The sequence below is a fragment of the Dipodomys ordii genome, unplaced genomic scaffold, assembly GCF_000151885.1.
Source record: "Dipodomys ordii isolate 6190 unplaced genomic scaffold, Dord_2.0 Scaffold94, whole genome shotgun sequence".
In the NCBI taxonomy this organism is placed as follows: Eukaryota; Metazoa; Chordata; class Mammalia; order Rodentia; family Heteromyidae; genus Dipodomys; species Dipodomys ordii.
This window is the reverse complement of record NW_012267310.1, coordinates 8,690,326-8,714,567: the sequence shown is the minus strand read 5'-3', so window position 1 is coordinate 8,714,567 and position 24,242 is coordinate 8,690,326. Positions and strand designations below refer to the sequence as shown.

General features: G+C 41.6%; 2 protein-coding genes across 2 annotated transcripts; both read right to left on the bottom strand.

The window, feature by feature from the left end:
• Nucleotides 1-2,248: 2,248 nt before the first annotated feature.
• Nucleotides 2,249-3,544, bottom strand: LOC105993283 (melanoma-associated antigen B2-like). The gene has a single exon (XM_013026484.1). The coding sequence runs from the start codon at nucleotides 3,542-3,544 to the stop codon at nucleotides 2,249-2,251; it is 1,296 nt and encodes a 431-aa protein (XP_012881938.1).
• A 12,999-nt stretch (nucleotides 3,545-16,543) lies between these two features.
• On the bottom strand, nucleotides 16,544-17,491 carry LOC105993282 (melanoma-associated antigen B3). Its single transcript, XM_013026483.1, has one exon. The coding sequence runs from the start codon at nucleotides 17,489-17,491 to the stop codon at nucleotides 16,544-16,546; it is 948 nt and encodes a 315-aa protein (XP_012881937.1).
• Between the last annotated feature and the right edge of the window lie 6,751 nt (nucleotides 17,492-24,242).

Below are 24,242 nucleotides of genomic sequence, written 5' to 3'. Positions count from 1 at the left end.
ATTAGGGTCTGCTCACCAGCCAAACTTAGATTTGGGAGACCTTCTATTTGAGGGCTACTTTCTAAAAGGGGAAAACCTTAGGCACAGAATTTTGTGAGACATATTATCTTTTGACATTACCCACACTAGTCTGTTCTATTCTGGGCCTTTTATCATCTGCATCCCTAGCAAGCATATGTATGCCTGCATATTATTTTTCTTGAAACACAACCTTTTATATTAGATTAGAGGTTTCTGGTGGTCACTAGCGCACTTTCTAGAAATGTACTATCTCCATTCAATTACAAATCCTGGAGCCTGAGGTGCAGTATCTGATTCTCCAGTAAAGCAGTAGAAATTCATTGTCCCAGAGCAAACTAGAAAAAAAAAGCAAGGCCCAAACTAGACCTAGGGGAATGGCTATGCAATTTGGCAAAGGACAGGAAGGGGCTGGACACGTGTGCTGTCACTAAGGCAGTTTGCTCTCAAGGGGCCTCGGGACTAGGGGCAGGGGCCGGGGACTCAGGCAAGTGAGCCCCACAGACAGTTTAAGACTCAATTTTATTTTCCATCTTTAGGCCTGCCTTAAGTACTTTGGCCATAGGGTACGTATCACCTGAGGAATTTCTTGAAGTTGTGGGAATAAGAGACAGCAGGTTGGCCTCAACTTGGGAGGAGTAAAATAGTGGAGCATCTGGGCCTAGCTCTCTTACCAGCTGTGTGCATTTGAAAATGTTTTAGTTCTTTAGCTGCCAAGTGAATCTCATATAGTACCATCTTGTAGGGTTGTGGGAACATATTTAGTAGATGTAAAGCACCTGGTAAAGTGACTTGCCAATATTGGGTCTTTAATGAATGGAAGATGTATGATTATGTTCACACTAGAAGAGAACTACTTTCATCTCTGGGAACTTTTCTTGATTGTATCCTGAAGTTAGAAAATATGCATTGCTCTAGGACAAAGAAAATAAGTCAGCTAAAATGCTGATAAGCAACTAACACTCAGATTTCCTCAGTAGAGAATATTTAATACAGAGGCAGACACCTCACTGGGGTTCGGTTCAATGCTTGCAGGCTTTACCATAAGGACCAGCAATCTCCTTTTCCTTTGATGTCCCACTCAACAGACTTCTATTTTCATTTATTTCACTACCACAAAATCTAGGCCCACTATGGAATGTTGCTTAATGAAGGGAGTAGGCTCTGGTTTCCCAAGCTTAAAGAATGCCTTCCCAGTGGTTTCTTGGCATCGCTCCTCAAGAATCACACACACACACACACACACACACACACACACACACACACACACTTACAAACTCTAAAGAAAATGTGCATAAAACACTGGTTTCTGCACTGTGTTCAACTGTACCAGAAGTGCAGAGCTTCTATCATTCTTACCCTAGGCAGAGATTCTCTCTGCTCTATAATCCCAAAGAATTAATTTCCTATTCTAGGTTTAACCTTGGAACTGCAGGGCTCACGGGCTGAGGGTTTGGCATCTGCTCTTGATTATTAGTCTCACCTAAAATGGGACTAGCTTAACATATCTCCGAACAAATGACTTGCAATGTTCTCAAGCCACAGTGTCTTGACTCAGAGAATTTCCACTTGACCTGCTCCCATCTACAATCTGCCCTCATACCATCCTGAGTCCCTTTTCATCTGTTACTGAATATCATACCATCTTCCTAGTGGAACAACTTTTTTTTTTACATTCTCAAACTCTACAGGCAGAAGATACGTCTCCTTTCTCTTAGCAGCATCTTCATTGCTAACACAGAGCAGATGCTCAATTAATGATGAGAATAAATGTGATAGTGGGCAAGGAATATACTTTAATATTTTATCTTCATTCTCGAATCAGAAAACCAAGGATATATCTTTGAATTTCACAAAAGAAAAACAAACATGAATTAAGGCAATCCAACAACTATGTTTAGATGTTTTGCTTTATTTTAAATACTCCAATTATATGCAGGGGGGTCTGTTACACATTTTCAAAAACATTTTCATGCCCAAACCATGTTTTCTGGTTCTCTAAACAGATATTTTTGTAGATTTTTTTACAATGTATTTCACAGTAACAGTTCTTATACTGAAGTCTGAAAACATGTGATCTATGCTGTTAATAACCATGGCTTTGAAATGCAAGATTGTTATCAACAGAGAGATGTCTGAATAATAATGTGTAACAGGAACACAAGATGTTAACATATTACACTATGGCCATCAGCTTCTTTACAACTAAGTGATGAATTTGTCTCCAACTTCATTGCTGGTGGGAGGAAGTGCCAGGTACATCTGGATCCTTGGCTGAAACTTGAGCCTTCGATGAAACTTGAGCTCTAGCTTGCTCTTCTTCCTCCCTAAGGGCTTCTTCATAATGGCCAGGGAAATCGCTAGGGATGGTATCATTGACCTTTGCTAAAAATTCAAGCACCTGCATTTTTGAGGTTTCAGCATGGGCACGGGGACCCCATAGGAACTGGTAACGTGGAGGATCACTACCTGGCACCTGCTGGTATTCTAGATATTTTTCCTTCACCATATCCCGAGTAATAAGCTTTCTGGGCTCCCCAAAGATAATGTGCTTCCTCCCATCATAAACGCCCAAAATACTCAGGAACTCCCACACTTCTTCCTCAGTAGCGCAGTTGCCATTTAAGAAGATAACACCCAGCAGAGACATTAGAAGCCCATTCTTGGGAAATTCTAAGCCACTGGGCATCCCACCACTGCTGGTAAATTCTGCCTTGCTGACTAAGGTATAGCATGGACTATTGGGTTTGATTTCCTTTAACTCAAGTCCAAATATGAGGTCCATACGCTCAGATGCTTTCTGAAGTATTTCAGGAAAATGGTCTTTGAATCTTCTATTGATAATTTTCATCATTTCTCCCCTCACAATAGGCTGTTTGGTTTTGTACTTGTACAGCAGATACTGCATCAGCATCCCAGCCTTTCTCAGAATGAGATCTTTCCACGGATGCTCAGTAAAAGGTGGGGCCCTGGCAGGATGAGCAGCTTGTGCCCCTCGGGGATTGGCACTTTTACTAGACTTTTTGAGAGAGTCAGCAGCAGTAGCTTTTGAGGTGTTGGCCAGTGGAGCCTTGGACGTGGCGAGAGGTGGCATTCTGGAGGTGGAGGCGACTGGTGCCTTGGTGGTGGTGGCAACTGGTGTCTTGGTGGTGGAAACGACTGGTGCTTTGGTGGTGATGGCGGTGGCAACTGGTGCCTTGGTAGTGGTGGCTGCGGTGACGGCGCCTGGTGACTTGGCGGTGGTGGTGGTGACTGGTGCCTTGGTGGTGGCAGTGACTGGCACCTTCGAGGTGGTGGTATGTGGAGCCTTGGAGATGGTAGGTGGAGCTCCATTTTTTCTCTTAGGAGAATCTTTAGCCGAGGTGCTGGGGATGATATCTCTAGAACCACCTCCAGGGCAGTAGGTGGACTCTTTTTTGTCAGCTCTGGTGGCGTGAGGCTCATCGGTACTCTGGTGACTGTCTTGGGTCTCGTGGTAGCGTTTGTCTTGAGCAGCACGAAGCTTGCTCCCTAGCCCCCGGGGCATGATGACAGCAGTGAAAGAAACGCAGACAGGAATGTGGGCTAGAGAGCAAGTATTGGGACCTGGGGAGGGAAAATGAGATCCTGTCAGTACTTTCACAAAGGGGATACCACTTGAGCTCTGAAGGAGCCACCTCTGTAGGTTTCTGAGTGTATGAATCCACTGGGCTCTGTTTTTGGTCAGCTGATCCCTTAGAAAACCAGTGGAGGCCTGGCTCTGGTGGCTCAAGCCTCTGACCTGAAGGTGAGTTGGGAGGATTGGGGTTGGAAACTAGCCCAGGCAGGCAAAGACACTTGTCTCCAATTAACAGGCCAAAAAATAAAAATAAAAACCCACAAAATAAAAAAAAACAAAAAAAAAACCCGTCGAAGTGGAGCTGTGGCTCAAATAGTAGAGCACTAGCCTTGCGCAAAAAGAAGCCCAAGGACAGTATCCAGGCCCTGAGTTCAAGCCCCAGCAACAGTGCCCCGTGGCCCTTTCCTCAGCTCAAGTGGACAATTCAAAGTTCTTTAGGAAACTTACTTCTTTTACAACCAAGACCGTTGCCCACTGTGGGGTTCGAACCGGGCAGGGGCTTTTCATCAGGGAAAAAGCCCCTGATTTCCAGAGACGGCTAAAATGCAGTCTCTTCAATGTCTTACAACTCTGGCCAGTGACTACCCTGGGCAGGCCTTCGGGGAGGGTTTTTATGAGGTAGGGGGATTGTTACGTGGGGTTGACAGGGTTGACGGAACTCTGAGTTCACATTCAGGGACCTTTAGATTGACTCCGCCTAGATGAAGCCTGAAATTTCTGACAGGGCAGTGCCTAATGCTCTGCTTCTGGGATCCAAGTTAGACGCCTCTGCAAGGCCTGGAGGACCCAATTTCTTCCCTCAGCAAGGCAAAGGAAGTAAGCAGGAAACTATATCCGGTGGGGGGGGGGAGGGGAGATAGTCAAACGTTAGGGTGAGTTCTTAAAGGAGCCCATTGCTTTAAAGTTGGTCTGCTCTAGGTCATCACCTCAATATTTAACAGCATTTCGGATTCCTCATGATATTGCCCGAAGTCTCATGGGCTTTAAACCAAAAGCACACTTTCCTCAGTCCCTTCAGAGGAAATTGGGCTATAGACCTGCCTTCCCCACCAAACCTCTCAAGCCTGAGAGCAAGAAGCTGGGCTTGTCTCCCTATTTTGGAATGTATCATCCTATTAGAACTTAGGGGCTTCCTCTCTCTCTCTCTCTCTCTCCCCAAATATATATATATATATATGTATATATATATATATATGATACTGTACAGAGGGGTTACAGTTACATGAGTAAGGTAATGAGTACATTTTCCTATCAAGCTTTGTTATCCCCTCCTTTGTTTTACCCCTGCCATCCCTTCCCTCCCCACCTCCCTAACTCCTCCCTCCCCACCCCAACCCCCAAAGCTGTAAAGTTCACTTTCAACATAGTGTGTTGTACATCTCATTGCTACAATGGGTCAACCTGTGTCCTTGTTTCAACATTTTGCTTTTTCCCTTCCCCTCCCCAAATTAGAAAAAAGTATATACAAGATGCAGGGCACCAGAATCAAATACAGTGAAAACAGGGGTTATACATGGAGGAAAAACCATACAAAATAAACCAAAAAAAATCACATAATACATTATGAGTACATTAAAAACAACGACAACAAAGATAAAACCTCTTGTGTCCCTATCGTGGGGTTCATTTCGCTTAGCATCATCTTATATGGTCATATGTACATAGCTTTTGACCTTCTCTGTTTATCCAAACATACTACTTATTGCAAATAAGGGAAACCATGGGACCTATGTTCCTTTGGGTCTGGCTTACCTCACTTAATATTCTTTCTAAGTCTATACATTTCCTAACAAATGGGGGGGGGGTCCGGTTGTGGGGCCTGGGAGCTGTCCCTCAGCTCTTCAGCTCTTCAGTTTAAGGCTAGCACTCTACCACTTGAGCCACAGCACCACTTCCAGCTTTTTTCTTTTTGCTTATGTAGTGCTGAGGAACCAAACCCAGGGCCTCAGGCATGCAAGGCAAGCACTCTACCACTGAGCCACCTTTCCAGCCCCTATTTTCTAACAAATGGGACGGTGTCATTCTTTCTGATGGAGGCAACAAGCAGTAACAGACTTCTCACCCAAGAAAAGCCCCAGAACTGGATGGATTTACAGCTGAATTCTACAAGGCCTTCAAAGCAGAACTCACACCAATACTCCTCCAACCCTTCAATGAAATTCAAAGTGAAAGGTCACTACCAAATTCTTTCTATGAAGCCATCATAACCCTCATCCCCAAACCAGACAGGGATGCATCAAAGAAAGAGAACTATAGACCAATTTCTTAGATGAAATCAAAATTGATACAAAACTTCTTAACAAAATTTTGGCTAATCTACTTCAGGGGTCTTCCTTTTGACTTCAGTTTTCTAAGATTCTCTCTCTATTTTATAGAAGTAGGTCCCTGACCATTCTAAATCATCACTGTTTTCTGAGACTTTCTGGTTAAAAATAGACACTCTGGTGCTTCAAAGCCAGGTGTGGGATCTGTGAGGTACTCTGATACTGAAGGTCTCCTCCTAACAGTCTTAATACTGATTCTTGTTAGTCCTCCATCTTCTCCCTCAGCAAAATCTGAGGCTATCTCCACTTAGAATGAAGCCTTTACCCCACCTGAGATTTTCCAGGCAGAAATCAGCCTGATATCTGTGTGGGACTTTCTACAACAAACAGCAGAGGAAACTTTGGGGATCTCCTTTGAGGGGCCTCTCTGGAGAGGGTGTTACTATTAATTCACATTCATATCCCTAGTTAGACAAGTGACCAATCTCATAAGTCTCTTCCTTATTTATTTGAACCTGCTTCTCTCAATTTGGAAGTTCTGCCTCTATCATAATTTTGAATGAGAAGTCAGAGGGATTGTCATATGACCCTGCAAAAATCCAGCGAATTTCCTGCCTACAAACCCAGCAGAGAAGAGGGCCTTGTTCGAGGAGTGATATGTTAGAAATTGCAAGAAAAGACAAGTAATTCAATGCCTATATTGATAAATCTATATTTGTTCCCAATTAACTTATGTAGAGTAAAATAAGATTTTAAAATATTTTATAATTTAGCTTAGGAACGCTAATGAAAACAGATTTTTGTTTTGGAAGTTACATTTACTTTTCCCCTATTTAATTTTAACTTATATTCATTTTCTGGCCACATGGTTTTTCTGTGTGTCTCTTTCACCCAAATTGTATTTTGAGATACTTTTTGAAGGTATTATAACCATAATTTATGAGAGACAAGAAAGTAATTGAAATCGGGAGTTTATGTTAGCATGTTAAGATATATGAATTTATTGTTCTTGTTCAGTCCTCTGCCATGTGTGTGTGTGTGTGTGTGTGTGTGTGTGTTTCAAATGGGCTTGAACTCAGGGCCTGGTCTCTGCCCCTGAGCTTTTGTACTCAAAGCTAGCACTCCACCACTTGAGCCATAGCTCTATTTCTAGCTTTTTCATGGTTAATTGGAGATAAGAGTCTCATGGACTTTCTTGCCCATGCTGGCCTCAAACTATGATCATCAGATCTTAGCTTCCTGAGAAGCTAGAATTACAGGCAAAAGCCACGAGCATGTGATATTATTTTTACTACTGAGTATACCCTATTGGTTTCATTTTAATTTTGCTGCTCACTGATATTCTACACTAAGACATTTTCATTTTTATCCGCTCATATTTTGCTTCATATTTGTCTATGTACTAATATGTCCCAGCTTAAAAAACAAACAGGGATTTCAGGATAGATGTTGCTCTGGTTTGTGAGGGAAAACCCCACCCCACTTAACTATTTCTTCTTTGCCAACAAAACAGTAGTTATAAAAGATTTACTTTCTACAGAAAGTATAGCATGGATCTGATTTTTGCATATATAGCTGACCACATTATCTCTATCCCCCCACTTTCTTTTTTTTCCTTCTCTTTTTTCAGTAATAGGTTTTGAACTTAGAACTTCTTGCTTGATAATTTGTCATTCTACCACTTGAGCCATGCTCCCATCCCTATGTTTTTTTGAGAACTTTTCTTTGGATCATATTGAACTGGGAGCCCTCTGCTCTTTGCCTTCTGAGCAGCTAGGATTAAAGTCATGATCCTTCAATACTGGGCTTTGAGTATCATCATCTCTTTTTGCTCCTTATTCACATGTCAAGTATTTTGATATTCCTGATTCTTAGGTTGTATATAGCAATATAATGCTTTGGACACAGAGTTTGTCATTTTATCATTGTGGATACATTTTTGAATCATAGATGAAAAAAACATAAGCTATGTGTGCATGGCTAGCCACAATCAGGGATGAATGTGAGTTCTAGGGGAATTGTGAGCAAGAGTCTAGTCCTAGCCCTATCACTTACTAGCTGTGTGGCTAGGGCACACTACCGAATTGTATGAATCTCAGATTATCTCTGCAAAATCAGTTCATAAGATCTGTTGTAGAATGTACTTAATGTGTGCAAAGCATCTGGCACATTATTTGGAGGGAATTGAGACTTAAAACAGTACCTGTTATTATTACAATGATTAAAACCAAGAAGATATCATTCTCCTTTCTGATCATTTTAAATCAAGGAAATAAGAGATCTTATAGGAACAAAAACAACAAATTAGCCAAAAATGCTGTTTACAAAGACATGATAAGCAAAACTTACCCCATTAAATCATATTTTACTTTCTAAATGGAATAATGCAACTTAAATTCTCTAGAAATTAGTTTAAGGACCAACTCTAGCCTTTCCTTCAAGCCATTCTTATTTTCATGAATTTAGCCACAATGCCAAATCCAGATGTCCTTTATAGTTTGCATGCGTGTGTGCGCGTGCACATACACACACACGCGTGCACACACACACACACACACACACACACACACATTCACACATTGGTTCTTTACTGGAATGGGCTCCCCAGACCATGGCACAATACCAACCCAGTGACTTCTGAGTTTCCAATCTCAAAAGAGTATCAATCTTATTTTTCAGAAGCTCTCTGGATACTAGATGCATAATAATGACTACTAATGTACTGGGGTGTTTTAGTTTTAGTTTGCTGTCACTTATGATAAAAGTACAAGACACTCTCAATCCCAGTCACTGGTGAAGATCCTCTCTGGTTTGGTCATAGTCCAAAGTCTCTGTGAAAGGCACTTTTCTATTTTAGAGTGGGATTCTCAACTCTGGAACCTTCTAATCTCTTGCTTCTGCTCAGCACCTTACACTATGCAGCCAGCTTAAAATTACTTACCTCTTAGGTATGTTCAGGACCTTCAGGCTAGTGATCTCACCTTCTCTAGAACTGATGACAGATATGATTGGTATTCATGAAAGAAATAATTGATAAGTTGGACTTAACTGACTTTAAATTTTTTTGCTTTGGTAAAGACATTAAGCCAATGAAAAGAGAACCCACAGACTGGGAGAAAATATTTTTAATGATACATGTGAAAAAGGGCTGTGATTCAAAGTATACAAAAAGTCTTAACTCTCCATAGTAAGAAATAAACAATTCTATTTTTTAAAACAGTCAAAAGACCTCAGCATGTTGAATCATTCTATGATCCTAGCTACTTGGGAAGTTGAGAATGGGAGATGGAAGTTCAAGGTCAGCATCAGCAAATGTTTTTGAGACCCCTTCTCAATCAGTAGCTGGGTATGGTGGCATGTATGTGTCAACTTAGCTATGTGGAAGGCTGAGATTTTGAAGCAGTATGGCTCAAGATCAACTCTGGTGGGGCATATCTCTCGTCCCTGCTTTACTGGGAAGATAAATAGGAAAAATGCAATCCAGGAGTGGGCCAGACAAAAGTGAAATGATTCCTTAAATGAACTAGATCTTTCAAAAAATTAAGTGACAGGAATGCAAAACAAATCTTGTCAACGAGGATAAGAGTAGATACCAGAATGAAAGGATAAGGAGAGAAGAGAGGGTGAAGGAAGGCGAATATAGTCACAATAATTTGGTAACGTGTGAAAAGGGAATGATGAAACTTGTTAAGATTGGCTTGAGAAGGGGGAAAGGGGATGGGCAAGAGTGATAGAGGGAGTGAGTTTGACCAAGGTATATTGTATGGATGTACGGACAGGTAAAAAAAAACCCTCCTTATACAACTAACAAATATTAATAAAGTGTGGAAAAAGTAAAATAGAGCCTGTAATCCTAACTACTCAGGTGACTGAGATCTGAGGATGTCACTTCAAAGTGAGCCCCATCAAGTAAATTCATGAAACTCTTTATCTATAATTAGCCACCAAAACGCCAGAAGTGGAGTTGTGGTTCAATTGATAGAGTGGTACCCTTGAGTGTAAAAGCTTAAGGACAACACCCATGTCCTGAGTTCATGCCCCAAGACTGGCACAAATAAAAGAAAATAAAATCATTTCTCATGAAAAAAAATAGTGCAGAAAGGGACCAGGGGTGTGACTTAGTCAACTGTAGAGCTCCTACATAACAACTGTGAAGCCCTATGTTCAAACCCCAGTCAGCACCTCCTCATGGGCAAAAGATCTGAACAAGACAACTCATTTAGCACTTGATATCAACCAACAGATTTGGTGAGGTTAGATATAACATTACTGCACATCTATTAGATGGTCACAATCTAAAACAATGACAACTAATGCTACTGGAAAATGGGATTTCTGAGGCTTCTGGAAAATCCTAGCACAGTTGTGTTCTTGGATCCTCCCCTAAAACAGGAAAGTAGGAGGTAGGAGGGAGAATACTGAGCACTTTTGAGACATGGGATCTCACTTTGGGCCAGGCAGGGTTGCTCAAAGTATGTATCTTACATCTCACCCCGAGACATAGTGACTATGGTCAGGGTTAACCGGCAGGAATGTGGATCAGAGAGCAAGAGATGGAAGAACCTGAATATTGTGTAACGTAAACTCTGATTCATTGCCGGTGAGGATGTAAAAGGTTAAAGCCCCTTTGGAAAATAGTTTTACAGTTTGATACTTATTTCATGCTTTCACCATAAGATTTGTACTTCTTGATATTTACTCAAGAATTGTACTTTGTGATATTTACCTAAACCAGTTGAAAAAGTACATGTACATGAAAAACCTGTACACAAGCCAGGTGCCAGTGGCTCACACTTGTAATCCTACCTACTCAGGAGGCTGAGATGTGAGGATTGCAGTTCAAAGCCAGCCTGGGAAGAAAAGTCCCTGTGATACTCTTGACTCCAAGAACCAGAAGTGGCACTGTGGCTTAAAGTGATTGAGCACTAACCTTCAGTGAAAAGCTCAGGGACTGTGCCCAGGCCTGAGTTTGAGCTCCACAACTCACTCACACACACACACACACACACACACACACACACACACACACACAATCAAACCTGTACACTAGTGTCAATAGAAGCTTTATTCATAATTATGCAAACTAGAATACAACCAAGATGTCCTTCAGTATGTGATGGGATATATGACCTATAGTAAATCTAGACAACAGAATATTATTCACCACTGGAAGAAATGAGCTACCAAATCATGAAAAGACATGGAAGAAATTTAGGTGGCTATCACTAAGTGAAAGAAGCCAATTTGAAAAGGTTGTATATTATTGCTTTTGGCCTCTTGGCTACAGTTCAGTGGAAAAAAGGCTACAGACTGAATATATGACATTTTGGGGAGAGGCAAAACTTATAGGCCATTGATCTAAAAAGATCAAGGGACAGAGGAAGTGAGAGATAAATAAGATAGGAGTTTTAGGGCAATGATTCTATATTGATGAATGTATGTCAGTATATATTGGTTGAAAATTGCCAGAACACACAATGAACCATAAATATAAACGATGGACTTTATGCTAAAGTGGTGTGTAGTATAGGTTCATTCATTGGAACCAGTGTGACACTCTGGTGTGGGATATTGATCTAAGGAAGGCTGTGCAGGGATGGGGACAGAACGTGTACAGGGACACTCTGTACTTTCTGCTTAGTTTTGCTGTGAACTTAAAATTGTTCCACATAAATAGAGTTATTTTTATTTTTTATTTTATTTATTTATTTACTTATTTCTTTATTTTTAAATTTTTTTGTTGGTCATGGGGCTTGAAATCTGGGCCTGGGTGCTGTCCCTGAGCTCTTCAGCTCAAGGTGAGCACTCTACCCCTTGAGCCACAGTGCCACATCCGGTTTTCTGATGGTTAATTGGAGATAAGAGTCTCCTGGACTTTCTTGCCTGGCCTGGCTTTGAACCTCGACCCTTACATCCCAACCTTCTGAGTAGCTAGGATTACATGCATGAGCCACTGGCGCCTGCTGATAAACTTGGAGCCCCATAACTTGCCTTTGAATTTGTAGGCTTGGGTACACTCTGCCTAATATTGAGCATACTCAAACTCATTTGTTCCCATCTGTATTTCAGGGTGGATGGTACCCCACACTTCTCATTTGCTTTTCTTCATTTGACTCCTAGCAGGGTCTGGACTCTCCTCTTCTCAGGAATTTTGCTTCATAAAAGAACTGTACCTCCTCAGGACAGGAGGAAACGGGGTTGGCTTTATCTGGCAACAAGTGGCACAGTCTGCAGAAGTGACATCTAGGACAGACAGATTGATGTCCCATCATGGTCTGCACTTCTAAGCATCTGAACTCAAGATCCTAAATTTGATTGATAGGAGACCCTAGACCCAGTTCCTCCCTCTGCTGAGCTGGAACCACACCCACTCAGACCTGGACTCTCATTTCACTGTTACTCCTGAGAAAGCTATGAGGGCTGCTTTCTGATACTTATGTGTGACCCTCATCTATGGCAAAAGATTCTGTGGTGGTCTCACCAAGAGAGGTTTGGTGGCTCCAGTACTCCGGTGGCTGCAGATTACCCACAACTTGGGTAATCTTCCCTCTATGGACCTGGGTCAGTGAGCCTCAGAGCAAGGTCTTGACCATCTTGAGACCACCAAGGTGGAAATATGGTTCAGTCCCGTCTTGTTAGAGTTGTTTGGGAACTCTCTGGGCTGACAGGTCATGGATCTCAAGGCCCCATTGCTCTAGGTGTTTTCCTCCCTTATTCAGGCTCCTTCACTTGATATGTCAGAGACTGAGATTCCCCTCTACTGACTTCCCTAGTGCAAGATACAAAAGTCTCTGAGAACCTTGGAAAAAAACAGAGTAGATGCCCAGGCTGATAACTCTGCCTGGCATATTGTCCCTTTACTTTTTCTACTAAGAGTATGTATGTTGGCTCCTGTTTTCTTTAATGAGGAAATACTTCATACCAGGGTCCCTGCCTCCCAGGAGTTATGAAAGATGGGGAATTCTTAGTTTTGTGTTTTGTATTTTATTTTTTTCCAGTACTGGGCCTACAAAAATCTGAGTATCATACTTGCTCATCTTGCTTCCTCCCCTGGTGCCGTGACACTTGAGCCATACCTCTAGCCTAGCTTTTTACTAGACATTTTGGAGATGAAGTCTTGTGGATTTTCTGCTCAATATGGCTTTGAAATGTGATCCTCCAGATTTCAGCTTCCTGAGTAGGTAGAATTAGAGGTGTGAGTAACTGCGGCCTGGCATAAGACGAAGAATTTGTAACACAAGAAAGCTCCTCGGGACAGATAAAAAAGAGGGAGAAAGCACATTGATCTATTCACTTTCTTTAAAGTTAAAAAATACCTTTCTGTTGGGTGCTGATGGCTCATACCTGTCACACTAGCTACTCAGAAGGCTGAAATCCATAGGATCTCAATTCAAAACCATCCCTGGGAAGAGAAGTCTACCAGACTTCATCTCCCATTAATCAGCAAAAACCAAGCTGGGATCTATAAAACTTGAGAGTAGGAATGGGAGGGGAAAATAGAGGACAACAATAGGAGAGGTGACATTAAGAAGCATTGCACTAAAAATGTGACTTATAAAATTGTAATCTCTTTGCACAACTACCTGATAATGATGACGATGATAATGATGATGATGATGATGATGATGATTTAAAAAAAACAGGCTGGAGGCATGACTTAAGTGGCAGTATCAGTTATGAAGCAAACCCAGAAATCTCAAGGTCCTGCATTCAAACTATGGTACTGAAAAAAGGTTAACTTTCTAAAAGAAAAAGCTGTCTAAAATATCTATCTATAACATATCTATATGTAACATATATAATATATAACATATAATCTTTTGAGGTTATCTGACTTTGCATATGTAGACAATCATGTTGTCACAATATTTTCTTTCTTCTTTCCTCTCGATTTCTTTGGTATTATTATTGTTTAATATATGAATTCTAATCTATGGGATTGGACAAAGAATCCTTCATTTTTATCCCTGAGATACATTTGAGAATAGTGAGAATAAGAATGAAATAAGAATCGGGAGCCAGTGGCTCATGCCTGCAATCCTAGCTACTCAGGAGGCTGAGATCTGAGGATTGAGGTTCAAAGACAGCCGAGGCAGGAAAGTCCATGAGACTCTTATCTCCAATAAACCACTAGAAAACTGGAAGTGGCGCTGTGGCTCAAGCGGTAGAGCACTCGCCTTGAGCTGAAGAGTGCAGGTACAGCGCCTAAGCCCAGAGTTCAAGCCCCATGACCGACCAAAAAAGAAAAAAGAATGAAATAAGGAGGTAGGCGCCGGTGGTTGATGCCTGTAATCCTAGCCACTCAGGAGGCTGTGATCTGGAGGATCAAGGTTCAAAGCCAGTCCAGAAAGAAAAGTGTGCAAGACTGCATCTCCAAAATAATTAGCAAGAAGTCAGACTAGAGGTGTGGCTCAAATTGTAGAGCACCAGCATAGCAATGAAATCTGAGCAAGCGAAGATTCTGAATTCACACACTGGTACCAGCAACGTACACACACAGATACATACATGCATGCACATATATGTATGTGTGTGTGTATATATATATGGACACAAATCCAGCTTCCAGTTGGGAGAAATGGATTAACATGTCCTTTACATTTAAGCCATAGTTATTGTCATAAATCCTTTACTTACAAGCTATGTGAAATTGTTCATATTTTCCAAATATGAGCTTTATGCTTTTCATCAGTGAAGTGGATAAGCTTTGTCTTATAATAATGTTTAAATGTGTATTATGTATGGGATGTTAAAAAAAAGTATCAGCTGTTAAGCCCAACTCACACCTGTAATCATAGTTGCTCAGAGATCTTCAAAGCCAGCCTGGGCAGAAAAGTTTACAAGAGTCCATCTCCAAAATAAACAGCAACAAGTAGGACTAAGGTTGTGGGCTCCAGCGATAATGTGTTAGCCTAGCACATACAAGGCCCTGAGTTCAATCCTCAGCTCTTCAAAAAACTGTACTAGTTCTTGTTATGCTTGCTAGGGTTAACTTGTCCCTTGATGTTAAAAATCCACTACACTGGTATTATTTTTAACCTAAAAATGTAGATATTTTGCTATATTTAAAAGCAAATAAAACTTATAAAATGCTACTTAGCACTTTATCCTTCCCTCTTGTGTGATCAATCAATCAATCAATGACAGTGTAAGGTAGATATCCTCAGCTGATGTAATACTAAGCTTCTAAAATGTATTTCCAGGACCATAAACTTTGCCTTCTTTCAGCTGCCTGTTCTATCTATACTGATTCTATTTTCTCCCATTTAACCATCACTTAGATTGTAGACCTAGCCTAGAGGTTGCCAAATGATTCCACAGGGGGTAAACTATTGAATACCTTCATTTCTGTGTGCCAGTAATAGAGCTTGAACTTCAGGCCTTATGCTCTCCCTCAGCTTTTTTCACTCATGACTCTACTACTTAGCCCATGCCCCCACCCTTGCCTTTTGCTTATTAATCAGAAATGGAGTCTCGAAAACTTTTCTGCCCAGCTGGCTTTGATCTAAGAATCTCCAGGTGTCATCCTCTGGAGTAGCCAAGATTACAGGTGTGGGTTATTAGCACCCAGCCCAGTTGAATGTCAATTGAATGAAGCAAGCTCTGAGTCGCCCCATTGAGGTCAAAGAGTGCTATCACACTGTCTAATAGGCATCCTATGTCCTTTCAGATTATCACCCTCATTTCCCAGATTCTCCCTGGCTGCAATGTATACTGAATACTTCATGTGTACAAGGTTTTGGCTGTGCTAGTACACACATTCCATCCTTCCACCAGGTGAATATCCTCTCTGATATTCTCACAATATCTTAAGTAAGCGTTAAGGGTATTTTCCCATTCAAGGTGTAAGTCTTTCAACTCAGACACACCTTGAGAGACTCTGGATCTTTCTCACCACTCCCACAACCCTTGTGCCTCTCTTTAAAATGGAAGCCCTCTCACATCTGAGGAGTTTACAGTTTCCTAAGGTCCAACACTGCCTCAGTCAGGTAAATTACACAAAACCATCTTTAAACTATGTCCTTCATTTCCTAACACTTTTTCATTAGTTCTTTCTGCCTTAAGAGTGTGTACCACTATTTTGACAGTTGCATCTGGACTTTATTATTGCATGATCAGTTGCTGGGTTTTATTTTTTCTTGGTAAATTGATATTTAGGGAAGGAATGAATCTGTGAACACGGAAGTCTAGTTTATTATGACTTAAGTCTGCATTCTTGAAGAAATCAGCACCATATACTTACTGTGTTTTACTTTCATAAAATATAGAGCAAAACAGGTTAAAAATTTATATTTGACTCTATCACTCTTTTCTATTTCTCCATTCTGTATGTTTTACTGCACATTTTTCTCTATTCTAGGTTGCCATGAAGCAGGTCTTAAAATATGATGGGAATTTCCCCAATTTGCTTAATAAAACAATAATACTCTTACCCTTAAATGATGATGTGTTAACAATATAATTCATATGCTAACACCAGACTGGTAAATACAAGAAACATTTGAAAAATATTTTAAAATTCCATATAAATCTTCAAATTATCCTGGTGAGCATACTCTGTTATAAATTCTGTGTTTTCAGTCACACCCAGTCCTCCAGTTCTTAAAACACTGACTTTCCCCTTCACTTCATAACTGAGGTATGGCCTGGATGTGTGTATTGCTCAGTTTTTACCAGTGACTTTGAGGTATCTTTTTTCCTCTTTCAAAGCCTCATCATAGCAGGAATGGAAGGTACTGGGGAGTGTATGATTGATTCGGGCCCAAAACTCTAGTATTTTCATCTTGGTAGTTTCAGTGTGGGCTCTTGGGCCCCACAGGAACTCATAGTGAGGAGGATCACTGTTTGGCACCTCCCGGTACTCCAGGTATTTAAGCTTCACAAAATCTTCGGTGATGAGCTTCCTTGGCTCCCCAAAAAGAAAGTGTTTCTTCCCATCATAGATTTTCATCTTATTCAGGAATTCCCAGATCTTCTCCTCACTGGCACAGTTGCCTTTTAGGAATATCACGCCCAGGATATTCATCAGGAGACCTGTTTTGGGATAACCTTTACCAGCATTCACTCTGCCATCATTAGGGAGTTTCATTTTGTTGACAATGACATAGGAATGGTTGGTGGTAATATTTTCCTGTAAATCAATACCAAATACGACCTCCATGTTGAACGCAGCTCTTCTAAGGATCTCCTGGAAGTGTTTCTTATACTTTTTGTTGACAATCTTCAGCATATCTTCTTTCATAATGGGCTTTTTCATTATATACTTATCCATCATAAACTCCACCAACACCTGAGCTATGTTATTTAGAACATCTCCATTAGAATTCTTGGTGGGTGCAAGAGGAGATTGTTTTTCCTTAGTTTGGCATGTGGTTTTTTTCTGTGATCTTGTGGAAGAATCATCTTCAGGGACAGTGGTAGAAAGGGCTTTCTCAAGTGTATCAAAAACAATTTGTGGCGTACAGGCAGACTTTGAGCGAGTAATCATCCCCCATTGAGGAAGGGGGGATGTGCTTCTAGTTGGCTCAGGACTCTGCAATTCTTGGGTCTTCTTTGAGGCCTGGCAGCATTTTTCATGACTTCTGCGATTACTTCTCTGAGCCCGAGGCATGGTGCCTGCGGTGAGGGACACAGCAAGCAAAAGCGAGGGCTCAAGAGTTGGCAAGGAACAAACCTGGAGGGGAGAGAGTGAGAGAATAGAAGCACTTCTAGCAGGTAGACACCTTCTGATTTTAAGAAATCTGCCCCTGCAGGTTACTCTAAGATCTCTGCTCTATGAACTTGCTAGGCTCCTGTTCTGGTCAGCCTGTTTCCTGAGAACCCTTTGGAAATAATTAAAATGTATTGTAGAGGCTGCAGTCTACCACCCCTTTGTGGTGTGCACTAGTAATGAGGATGTGGTGGCAAATCTAATTCCTGTGGGTCCCCCTGTGCTCTGGGTTAGATGCACCTCCTAGTTTACACTCAGGACTATCATATCAACTGTTCGTACTGTCTGGGACCCTCCCAACAATGTATGACCCAGGCACTACTAACAGCTATGCTACATGAATTTTGACACCTCCAAACAATGTCCCTATTTCCCTAGAGCAATCTAAAGTGAAAGGGCAGCTCAACACACCATCTTTGCTAAGACTCATTCAGTTCTAAGAGTTTGTGAAGATCTCCTCTGAAATATGTAGGCTAAGGTCCTTAGTTGTCCTTCAGGGTCCTCACTCGTGCCTCCTCTTATATGAAGGCCTAGAGCAAAATAATGCTACCAAAGAGAAGAGAGAGTTCCCATATTCGTCACCTCCATGTGTGGTTCACTCCTCAGGGCTACATGTAGCTATGGAGGGAGGCATCCTAAGCCTTGTTTTGGTGGGGGAGGGAGAAGGGAAGTGGTAGTAACTATCATCATTTAGGAACATTCATTTTGAGTTCTGGGAGACTCTAGGTCTTCTCTGCAAAACTGGGACATACAGTAAGTCCAACCTGTTTTTGACTCTCCCGATAGAAAAAGAACAAGATGGCTTGGCAGCTTTTTCGGGAGATTTCCAAGGAACTAACCGAATGTGTGAGAACACAGGCCTTAGAGTCCGTTCCCCTTGTTTGTCACTCAGGTCTGCGATATGACAGTCAGACTAACCACTGATGTCGCTTAAAAGACTTGCTGAGTTGGGCGCTGGCTGCTTGGGCATGTAATCTTAGCTACTCAGGAGGCTGAGATCTGAGGATGGCCGTTGGAAGCTAGCCCGAGCTGACCGCCAATAAGCTACTCAGAAAAAGTGGTGCTGTGGCTCAAGTGGCCGAGTGCTAGCTTTGAGTACAGTGAGGCTCAGGGACAGCGCCCAGGTCTTGAATAGAAGCCACAGGACACACACACACACACACCTTCAGAAATAAGTACGGGAATCCGGCTTTATGTTTGTTTTGATGCCTGGATTGGGGAGTAATACCCTCATAACAATTTAGTGGTTTCAATTTAACTCCAACGAGTGCTCTGACCTGCTCCACGGACAGAATCTAGAATCCTCCATTATACTGACTCTGTCTCTGTCTCTGTTTCTCCCTCTGTCTCTGCCCCCCCCAGGTCCCCCCCCTCTCTCTCCTGGGAATTCCTCATGTGTGTTTTCACCGAGATTACTAGGGGGCCATCAGATAGGGGTAGAACTTACTGGAGACCTTTGATTAACTTACCTCCAATTGAGGGCCCTCACCTAGAATCCAGAACAGTCTTGAGTATTCACGAATCAATTCGTTACGTGCTGCGTCACGTCGCGCCCAACGGCACCACGGCACGTATGTCGCAGGAATTCACAATGTCAGATGACGTGTCGCGCCACGGTTCAGGGATTCATGACTTCTCGGATGACATGTACATAGCAAGAAGTCATGATCAGTCTCTCAGATGCTGTGTTGTCTTGGGCCACATTGTGCTGCTAGGACACAAATCTCGGCCTTCGTCCCAGAGGAAGTGAAGATGGAGCACATCCGGATAAAGGCTATCTGGGGTCTCTGAGGCTGACAGTAGGGGGCGATAGCGATATCTTAAAAGACACCCCCCCCCATCTCTGTTTTTTCTTTTTTCTTTTTTTTTATTTGGTCGTGGGGCTTGAACTCTGGGCCTGGGCGCTGTCCCTCAGCTCTTCAGCTCAAGGCTAGTGCTCTACCACTTGAGCCACAGCGCCACTTGAGCCACAGCGCCACTTCCCCCCATCTCTGTTTTTGAGCCACTGTCTTGTGAAACTTTGATACCTAACAGAGCACAGAACGCTGAGCACAGGATTTCTCCCTATACTGAAAAGAGTTATATAATATCCAAACCAAGGCTATGCCTATACCTAGGTCAAGCTCATCAGAAGAGACTTAGAGGTTCCACAAACAACTTACTGACAACAGGATGCTGACCTTAGGTCTTCAGATCTACTCATGGAATCTATCTTCATCTAGTCGGAATTTTTTCTTCTAAGATGTCTCCTCTGTAAAACTAAAGTCCCACCTAGGGACCTTACTAGGACTCTGCTTTCTGGGATCTTTCAGAAAGAAATGAGGTACACCTCAGTCTAAATGACTCTGTCCACTGCCTCAAAACCAGTGGGGTCCTGTAGATCCTGGTAGTACTCCCTCTACTACATATAATCACTTTCTGGGGCCTAAAAGGCCTGGCATCTATGGCCAGGCTTTTGTGCTTCTCTTTTCTTGGGAAGTAGTTATCTGAGTGGAACTGCATGTCCTCACCTTAACTCCAGTTAGAGCCAAGACTCCTCATGTTGAAGAACAAGGTCACTATTAGATAAGGCCTTCCCCTCCTGGAGACTTCCCAGGAGGAAATAAGGAGCTGTTCAGCCTCGTAGTTCTGCCTGAGGTACCCCAGAGTTAAAGACAGAATCTGGAACCATGTGGGTTTATCCATCTCTTATTTCTGTCAAAAAAAAAAAAAAACCTCTTCTTGCTCCAGGCCTGACCTAGGACTCCATTCTCCCTGACAAGGAATCAGAGCATATAAGAATCTTCTCTTCCTGAGATCTCTAAGTGGAAAGTGTGTGTGGGGGGACCACATTAGATTAGAGGTATCTTGGTTATGAGAAAGCTAACAACAGAGTCATAATTGTACGCGACACACTATATTTTTTCCTAAAGTACTGAGGTTTGAATTGAGTCCTTTCTACTCACTCAGCTTGCTTGCTAGGCTGGTGCTCTTGTACTTGATCCACACTCACATCCAACTTTTTACTGTTTATTTTGGGGAAGGAATCTTGTGAACTTTTCTGTGGGCTAGCTTTGACCTGGGATCCTCCATATATCTTCTGCCCCTTTATTAAATATAAATTATGGTAATGAGTCACTGGCACCTGCCAAGACATCATTGTTCATGGGGGGGGGGGTGTGCGCGTGCGCGTGCATGTGTGCACGTATATACATGTCCAGTCCTGGGTCTTGAACTCAGGGTCTAGGTGCTGTCCCTGAGCTTTTGTGCTCTATGTTGGTGCTCTACCACTTGAGCCACAACTCTACTTCCAGCTTTTTGGTGATATTGGAGATGACTCTCATGGAATTTACTGCCTGGGCTAGCTTCAGACCAAGATCCTTAGATCTCAGTTTCCTAAGTAGCTAGATTACAGGCATGAGCTACTGGTGCCTGACTGGCACCATTATGTTCAAATAGTCCTCATTTGGAGTCCTCTTTTTATCTTCTCTTGGCTCAACTAAGGTTACCTCCCTTAGGCTAGTGTTCTCACATGGTATGAAGGAAGGATGTCTACAGTGTTGGTACTTCTTAGAGCATTCTAGGTCTGAGATCTGGCCATTTGTTATGGGATGGGGGTCTCTAAATAATTTATTCAGAGAAGACTCAATTATCTTGCATTAAGTGTTTCTTGAGAATGTCATATCTTGGCAAAAACTGTTCCTTCTCAACTTTGCAGGTATTTGTCCCAGGCCTGATGTGAGATGGGGCTGCTGCCATGCAAGGCATGCTGAGTTCTCAGAGAAAAATGATGCTGATGTATTCTTCATTCCAATAACCAGTATTGAATGTAAGTATCTCTTAATATGTCTCTATTAATTGGTTCACTTCCTTTATGCAAAGTTGTTTTTCTAGGTGGCTGTGTGATCTCTAAATTTGGATTCTTTTTCATTGCACACTTGCTTGGACATATTATCCATGTGTATTTGTCTGTTTGCTTTTTTGTTTGTAATATTCACTTATTGTAGCATTTTTTCATTGCTATGGCTAAGAAGCCCAATCCAGTCTTTGGTATAGAATCATTTTTACTGCTTTAGGACACCCTAAGAGGAAGTGATGGGATGCTGGCTTTTTTAAAATTAATATTGTTTTATGATACTGTAATATACACTGAGAATTCCCTAAGAAAGTGAATGCTTTGCATAGAATTGAAAAGCAAAGGGAATTAAGAGACAAAGGGTCTGCCAAGGCAGAGAAGACTGAAAATCACATTGTGAGCTATAGAACAATTCAGACCAGAGCCTAGTCCTAGCTGTCTGCTGTGAATTACTTCATATTATCAAATTCAAAGACAAAGAAATTTCAACTAAACAAAATTTTTCTAAAGCAAGAAAAATTATATGCAATGTATCCCCATTAGAAGATGCTGCCCAACATAGTTACGTGATCTCTAAATTTGGATTATTTGTCATTCCATATCTGCTCAGTCATATTATCAATGTATGTTAGTTTGTTTTCTTATTTACTTGTAACCTTCACTTATTGTACCATTTTTCCATAGTGTTAGCTAAGCAGTCTAATCTAATATTTAGGTACAGAATCCATTTTAGTGCTTTAGGTGCATGCTGGCTTTTTATTAATATTGTTAATGATATCATATTGGACACTAAAAATTCCCTACGAGACTGAGTACTTTGAAGAGTATTGAGAAAAAAAGTGAATTAAGGGACACCAGATCAGCTCAAGGCCGAGAGGACTGGAAAGCAGTGTGAGCTATAGAACAATTCAGACTGGGAGCCTAGTTTCAGTTATTTTATTAATGTATAGTAATTGTAGAATATAATGGGCTGAATGATGTTTTCTTTATCTCATTCCTTAATAGGCTCTCAGGCTGATTCTATGACTAGTCTATAGTGAATAATGCTACAATAAACATGGATGTACAAATATTTCTTTTTTTTGGGGGGTGGGGTCCGGTCGTGAGGCCTGAACTCTGGGCCTGGGCACTGTCCCTCAGCTCAAGGCTAGCGCTCTATCACTTGAGCCACAGCCCACTTCTGGCTTTTTTTTTCTTTTTGCTTATGTGGTGCCGAGGAATTGAACCCAGGGCCTCATGCATGCAAGGCAAGCGCTCTACCACTGAGCCACCTTCCCAGCAGTGTACAAGTATCTCTATTGTATGCTGATTGCAATTCCTTTAATTATTCAGGTTTCTTTTGATATCCAAGAGTGGTATAGAAGGATCATGTGATAATTTAATTTTTAGCTCTTTTAGGAAGCATCATACTGATTTCCATAGTGGATAGACTAATTTACATTCCCACCAACAGCGTATATGTGTTCCTCTTCTCTTGCACCTTCTCCAGCATTTGTTATTTTCTGTAGTCTTTTTCTGTTTTGGAGATGCTGGAACTTAAACTCAGTGTCTCACATTTGCTCTACCCTGAGCCATACTTCCAGGTAATGGTGATGAGATGCATTGTGATTGGTTTGAGATAGAAGTTCAGTGTAATGTTTTTGTTTTGTTTGATAGAACTGTTGCAGGATATTTGGACAGAGAGTCTAGATACTAAGGCTTTCCAAGAAGCAATGTTTGTGCCAGCACAGACTCAATGGACTTGTGTCCAAAGAGCTGAGCTCTGAGAACAAAGGGGAATTGCCTTATATGCCTTTACAAGCAGATTGTGTGAACAAAAAACTAATTCTGTCCCATAGATAGTTACTATTGCATTGACTAGCTCTTTCTCCGTGCTGTATATCCCTTTCCAGACACTAAGTACTGTGTGACCATTTCCAGGTTTACTTTCGTTAACATTCTGTTTCCTGCCACATCATCCCCTCATGTTATTCCCTCCCCCTCTACTGCATTATTCTCTCCTTTGATGCTCAAACTCACCAAGGGTCAATGAGCAGCATCCTGCTTGAGGAGTTTGTATTTGCACAGCATCATTTCATGGGCTGCCTTCTTTCTGCGGTGGCCTCCATAATGGCTCTGATAGACTGCAGTACTAAGGAAACTAAGCAGGATAATATTAAGCATGCTCCTAAACAAGGACCATTGCTCTCATCAGGGTCTTGAATCTGTTCAAGGCAGAAAACCATCCTCTAAACAGGTCATTTGGATTTTGGACTCCATCCTTTCCTAGTTTAGATGGGGATATGGGCAATCTTTCTCATTCTGTCTGTGATTTCTTCTATAACCTTTTCTTGCATCATCAATTTACAAACAACAGTTTCTTAGATTTAATTTTCCACACACACCTTCATTGGAGGCAGTAAGTAGTCTTAGGCTAGGCAGTTTGGGTATATTTGCATTGATATGTTATTTGGCCAGTATATCAAGGGCACTTGCAGGTTCATAAATTATAATTCTGACTTCTGCCTGGAGGTAAGTAATGCAATTGAGCATATAAATTGGGGTGAGATGGTCATAGGACCCCTCTTCTACACAAGCTGCAGAACTATAATACAGAATGATTCACTCAGGATGCCACTTATTATCTTTTTAATTTGTGAGACACCCCATTTTTATCTACTCAATTTTTCTTCATAACTTCTAACATTTTTACACTGTTTGAGAGGGAGCAAGAAGAAGGATGACCATGGGCTGGGTAGGTGGCTTAGTGGTAGAATGCTTGCCTACCATGCATGAAGCCCTGGGTTCTATTCCTCAGTACTACATGAACAGAAAAAA

Coding starts and splice junctions, on each gene's coding strand:
- LOC105993283 (XM_013026484.1), bottom strand. CDS start 3,544: ATGCCCCGGGGGCTAGGGAGCAAGCTTCGTGCTGCTCAAGACAAACGC.
- LOC105993282 (XM_013026483.1), bottom strand. CDS start 17,491: ATGCCTCGGGCTCAGAGAAGTAATCGCAGAAGTCATGAAAAATGCTGC.